General features: G+C 45.0%; 1 protein-coding gene across 2 annotated transcripts; it reads right to left on the bottom strand.

Annotated features, from left to right (window-relative positions):
• Positions 1-294: 294 nt before the first annotated feature.
• MAPRE1 (microtubule-associated protein, RP/EB family, member 1) lies at positions 295-6,227 on the bottom strand. 2 transcript variants are annotated; one of them, XM_009993990.1, is made up of 6 exons: positions 6,105-6,227; positions 3,384-3,529; positions 2,121-2,325; positions 1,657-1,760; positions 840-992; positions 295-472 (listed from the first exon to the last, which is right to left on the bottom strand). In XM_009993990.1, exons 1-6 carry the CDS (start codon positions 6,223-6,225, stop codon positions 416-418), a joined length of 786 nt encoding a protein of 261 aa, XP_009992292.1. In that variant the 5' UTR covers positions 6,226-6,227; the 3' UTR covers positions 295-415. The 2 variants fall into 2 exon arrangements, with proteins under 2 accessions (XP_009992292.1, XP_009992293.1); XM_009993991.1 differs by having other exon boundaries at positions 2,136-2,325; positions 6,105-6,225.
• Between the last annotated feature and the right edge of the window lie 161 nt (positions 6,228-6,388).

The following is a 6,388-nucleotide window of genomic DNA, read 5'->3' as shown; positions in this document are numbered from 1 at the left end:
ATTTTATTAGAATTTCTGTGCTGCAATTTCACATTAACTCAACCTTCCCGTGAGTCAGAGTCTTTAACTTCTCTATCACACACCACCTCAGACATAAGAAGAGTCTTCCCACAAACCAGTGATTTTAACAGCAAACCATTCTGCAACAAGTTCCCAATATTCAGCCTCTTGCTCCCTCAGTTACCACCTAGGTGTGAATACTGCTCTGCTAGAAGAGAGCTCCTGACTCAAACCCACTGTAAGAAGTGAAGCTTCCTCAAAGTGCACTTTAAGAAGAGGTACTTTTTTTTTTTTTTTGCTATGGAAAGAAACCAGTGAGTCCTCTAAGAATAAAGTGGAGTATTTTACAGTTAAGCACATGATCTGGGGCAAAGAATTCTGATGTTGCTGCTCTGCTGGTACAGTATGTGGTCTGTTAATACTCTTCTTGCTCCTCTTGTGGTGCTCCTTCGTCAGGTATCACAAAGCCTTCCTGAAGGGGAATAAAATAAGTGCTTTAATTGAAAGCTGATGTCAAACCAGTTCCTGGCTACTCTGTATGCTTTTCTTTACTTAAATAGATAGCCTAAAGTCACCATTTACAGTGTCACAATGCATGACCAGAAGAGTTATTTCCCTCATCTCTGCTCTGTTTGTTATGCACTGTGCAGGAAGGGCTAAACCTTGCTTGCTGCCTGACCAGAACTGTGACCTGTTCCTTTACACAGGAAAAAGCTAGGCCATAAACCTAAAGGGGAAAAAGCAAGGGGGAACAGAGGAGTCCTGGAAAGCAAAGCAGCTTCCAATCCCAAGGGGAGGGAAGAACTATGCAATAATACACTTCACACCAGATTACTTACATCTGTGGCATAAAGAATTTCCACAATCCTCTGCAACACTGGATCGTTCTCCCCTTCATTCTCCTGGCAGATCAGCTCAATGTTCCTCAATTTGCCAAAGTAGAAGTCTCTCTCCTTCTCCAGATCTTCAACAGTAAGCTTCAATACATTGATCTGCCAAAGGGCATAAAAAAAAGTATCCACCAAAGAGAGAACTCAGCAGTATCTGTTCAAAAGGCAGGGTCCCCAAAGTTCTCAGAAGGGTGTTCATCTGCAAAGGACTCCAGAAGTAACCAAGAGGGGGGGAGAAGGGGACTGAGGAACAAAAGGTCTGTTTCTCAAACTGCAGTATTATTGCCACAACACCCAGCCCAAGACATGCAATAGCACTTGAACACTCTCAAGGTTATTACATGGGACAGGTAGAACACCAACTGCCTGCAGTTTTCTTTGCTAACACGTTCCTTCAAGACAAGTCAGGCTGATGGCAGTTTTAGCTGTACTACACTCAGTACTGCAGTGAAGGAGCAGCTGCTCATAGCTCAGTTGGAATGCTGTGATCCCTACAACACAGCTGTGGAAATCCTTAAAAACACTGCTATGTGTGACATGGCACAGCCAGCTTTAAATGTCTGGGCACTCGTGCACTGCAGAAAAGGGTTTTGCTCCTGCCGGGAGAACGAGACTGTTACAAGGAAGGCTGCTGATCAAGTGATTAAGTGACCTTACTAGAGTCAGAATGTTCTCTTCCACCCCAGTCACTTCACACACTACAAAGCAGACCCTGCAGATGGATCTGCCCAGCACAGCTCAGAGCTGGGCCCACTAGTCCACGCACCTGCTCAATCAACACTGCTGACTCCTCATCCCCTCCAGCCTTTTTGACCATCCCAGCCTTTGGAGTTGCTGCAGTCCTCTGTGTGACCATGGGCCTCTGTGGGGCTGCAACAGCAAGTCAGTGTCAGTTCCTCTCAGAACATCTTCCTTCCTCCTACAAAGGTACCATCCTCCCTTCCAAACATGCTTAAGCATGCAAGGGTTTGAAGGTATGTCCCTTCCTTCTGGATTCCACGTGACATGTCCCCTTTTTTGGGCACGTGTGGGCACTAATCCCTCCCATTTCCCCTTTTAGACAAGACTCTTCTTTCTGCAGCTTCCAGATACCTGGGTGCTACAGGATGGCTCAAGCCCAGCATCTCTGCAAAATACTATCATTGCACACCCTGCTTTTAAACAGCATCCCAGTCTTATTTCTGCCAGAGTTTTTCATGATCTAGTTAATCTTTTAGCTATTTTCTCTACCTGCACTGTTAGAACTGAGAGATTTCTTGGGTTTATTCACAACTGGAGCAACAAGGCTTGGTGCTACTGTCTCTTGGCCTTGTCGAGCAGCAACAGGATCATACTCCTTCCCATCATAGTTTGCATCAAAAAATTTTTTGAACCACTGAACAAATTCAAAGTTGTCCTGAAATTTTCCTTTCACTAGTTTGTCCACGGGAATTATCTGGAAGGGGAAAAAAAAACCAAAAAAAACAAAGATCAAACACATATTAAGGGTAAATATCTCTCTTTTTATATAAAGTTTTAAAATCAGTGCACTCAGAAGACATGCAAATGGAATTGTCCAGTCTAGAGAAAATCCTCCTTGAACATAACAATGTCAAATAGTAGAATCTGTGCTAATAATTGGAATTTAAAACAAATCATGCTTTCACTGTGAGGGTCCAAATAATTTGAAATCATTCTGCAGGAAGGTTTCTGCTAGACCAAGTTTCTACACAAAACTTCTTTCTGTGAATCTGCAGCTGACTCCTCCAGTCCCAGCTGTCCTGGATCCCAAAAGCTGACCCACTTCCCAGGCTGCCAACACGCAGAGCTGAGACAAGACTGGATCTCTCTAGTAAATTACCATCACAGGACCTCTGGAAGGGGGAGTGTAAGTGAGGATTATTAAAGAGATGCAGCAAATGGTGAGGTCTTGTCTGCAGGGCAGGAGCTGGTACATGGCAGGAGCTGCCCAGCCCTGGCCATCCTGCAGCTGCTCCCCCAGGCAGAAGAGCCATGAACACAGGAGTGTTCCACATCACAAAAAACATGCTGCCAGTAGCTGTTACCTAGACAAACCACCCTTCCACAGGCATGGCAATGGTTCAATCTGGAAAAAAAAATTTTAACAGGTCTTGTCTTCAGCTTCAAATTATTAGAAAGAGGAATTTGAAATGCTCAGGTCTGACCAGCACAGCCATGGGTTATGGGGATGTACCTGATACAACGATGGCTCAAACAGGAAGGCTCAAATAAACCTTTATCCCACAGAAATATCAGGATCAGTCAGTGCTACATAAGTTGCACAGAATTAAAATGGAACAATTAATCTCACCATTAAGGACTGGAAACCTAATCTTAGCTGGAATAAAGCAGATGTTGTCCTAAATCAATCAAGGACCTCAATGCAAACCAAAAGCAAACTCCGTTCCCAGATTTTTCCAGCTTCAAGTTTGAAAGCACATTCCATCTATTTTAATATCAAGAGCCCAAAGAACCAGTTACAACCCAGCTTACTTTGTCAACACCCATTCTTTTAAAACCTGCTTGTAGAACCTTGAAGTTCTGAATGTATTCATGCTCCAACTTGGCTTGGAATTTCACTTTCTTGAGTGCTACAGACCCTGGGAAGAGCATGTCCATGAACTGACAGTATGCAGTACCTGCCAAAAGGAAAAGAACAAATCCCAGGATGAATCAAGCCACCTCACCAGCCTACCCAAGTTACCCTCAGTCAGATCTGCAAACTGACCTGACTCATTCCTCAGCTGCACAACCCCTCAAAGGAAACAAAGGCAAGAATACAGGAACCTTCAGCCTCCTGTGCTGGTGCAGCGTGGCCATAAATGCCCTGAGCTGAGCTGCAGAGCCAAACTTTTGGTCTCAAGGCTTGAGCTCTCATGGACAAGAGCAACCCTGCCTCCAGAATTCCAGTAAGAAAACAATTCAAGGAGTGATCTGACTGTTACACAGACATGTAACTTCCTCTTACCAACACTAACAGAACTAAACTAGAACAATAAATCTTCTAAAAGTTGTTTAATCATTACTAGAACAGTGATACATTTACTTACTACACACAGAATCTTTACATAATTCAAAATGCCCTCAAAAGTAAGAGGCCACATTAAGCTGGATTATATTTAAATCAAGACTTAAAGAACTGAAGTGAGACAGTGTTTCTTTTTATTAATTTTAAATCCTTCATGTCCTTCAATTTGGCTCTTACTGTCACATAAGAGCAGAGAAGGATTCAGTTCAGCCACAAAGAGTAGACAGTCACCTCCAAAAAAAGACACTTCTGTAGAACATACACACCTGTTAACTCCTGACTCTGCAGGGATGATGTGCAACTGCCTGCCAACTGGAAATGTGAGTGAAACATTGTGAGCATTAAACACCCCCCACCAGTGTCAAGGGACTAAGCACACACAGAGAGTACCAGGAACCTCAATCCAAACCATCACACACAGACATACAAGACTCTGTGAGGTATCTGGAGGCAAGAGCCAAACATCATGGGGTTGCTCTGAACTAGTCTTCAACTCAACCACAGGTAACGGAGAGGTCACTTCCTATCAAGAGATTTTGCAGGTCTCTGGGGCTCCTACTTTCACCTGCTACTAAAATGCTGCTCATCCACTGGTGCTAATAAATAATAATTTTTACAATTCTTGCTGTTTCATCTCCACTGCCTCTCAGTTCACTTGCTGAAAAACTCCCACACCCAGCTCAAAAAAAAAAATATAAAAAAAATCAGATGACTGGCCAGAAGTCAGGGTTTTGCCAACTATGGGCAGTCTGAGCAGTGAGCATGATAAGAGAGAACAGCTTAAGGCTAAGGTCACATTTTGTGCATTGAGGCAACCTCTGACTCCTGATGTCACCACTGCCCTTGTCCAGGGCAGCAAAGCAAGCTTGGAAACTCAGGTTTTCACCTGACTATGACAGGAAAAGCCACTTCCATACCTGCAGAGGCACCAGGGATTTCTGCAGCACAGGAATGGGATGTTACTCAGCACATACCACATCAACAGCTCTCAGGCTCTCCCTGACAACAGGTGAGATGAGTTTCTGCAGAAACTCAGAATTAATTACCCTCATTTCTCACAGAATGCAAGACTCACACCAGTTCTAAGCAGAACTTCTCAGCAGTATAAACCAGCACAGCACACAGCAGGTTTTTTCATCTGCCTGTCTGAAAGTGGACAATTCTTATAACTTCCCACATTTTTATGGATGCAGTAGGTTCCATAGGTTTAGGTTCTCCATCCTCACAGTTTTTCTCCATCAACTCACTAGACAAAAACCACTACAAACACCTGTCAGATGTTTAATTTAATTTCCCTTTGTCTCTGGTCTTTGTGAATGTTTCATCCATGGACTCAGCCTCAGGCTGTATGGACAGTCCCAAACTTAAACTTATTCCTTCTTTTATTCCACCCAAATGTCCACATCTCTCATTCTGTGAGCAAAAGCTTCTCAAACTCACTGTATGAGCTGCACTCCCACTTTTCACCAAGACCTTTCACCTGCCTATTGCAGTTATCCAAAATCACCACCTTTTACCAAGGCTCCATTTTAGCCTTGGGTTTTTTGCAGCTCTTACTCCACAGACTTTAATTCTTTGTTCGTTTCCACAAGTCTCCTCCCACACACACTCCTCCCTGCATTAACACTTGACTCCATTTCTGTATCACAATCACTTCCCCTTTTCTGCTTACAACTCTACCAGAGTTTCAGCTGTGCTGAAGTCAGCACAAGCCACAGGGAGCTCAGATGACACAGACAGACACACTCCTCTGCCACGAGGAGCTGCAAAGTCCTGAGGGGGAATGCCAGAGTCACCAAGATGCCTTCTGCCCAAACAGAATCTTCAGGCAGATCCCAGATCTCCTAACTACTCTCTTCCATCAGAAACTCACATTTGTTTATGCTAGTTCCCACACATGCAGCAGTTACCCTATCCATCAAGACTCCTTACTGGAACACACTCTCTCCTAAGAGTCTTTTCTCCACATTAAACCCCAGTCCCTCTTATTTAATCTGTGCCACAGTGAGTCAGAAGAACGTGCCTTTTCATGATGCTTATGTTATTAACAAGCATTTCAACAAAACTCCAACCACAACCAGATCATACCCCTGACCATGAACCTGCTCACACCCAGGGCACAGCTCAGAGGGTCTACCCGGGGCAGCAGCAGCTGGGCAGCTCCCAGGTGGCACTGAGCCCCTTACCTGAGCACAGCTGTTCGATCTTGGTCAGTGTCAGCTGCAGAGACTCGTTGATCCACGCCAGCATGTCATGTCGACTCAAGTTATCAATAGTCACTGAAGTCGCATACACATTAACTGCCATTTTCTGGAAGACAGAAGCACGGGGACCGCAGCCCAGCCGGGAAGGCCGCACGGCTGCTGCCCTGCCTGCTGTCCTACCTGCTGTCCTACCTGCTGCCCTGCCTGCCCTGCCCGGCCCTACCCCTGCCCCGGCCCTGCCCGCATCACCCCGCGCCGAGCGGGGA

This window comes from Chaetura pelagica, unplaced genomic scaffold (genome assembly GCF_000747805.2).
Source record: "Chaetura pelagica isolate M959 unplaced genomic scaffold, ChaPel_1.0 scaffold493, whole genome shotgun sequence".
Lineage (NCBI taxonomy): Eukaryota > Metazoa > Chordata > Aves > Apodiformes > Apodidae > Chaetura > Chaetura pelagica.
Note: the sequence above shows the minus strand (reverse complement) of the source record. Positions and strands in the feature narration are given on the sequence as shown.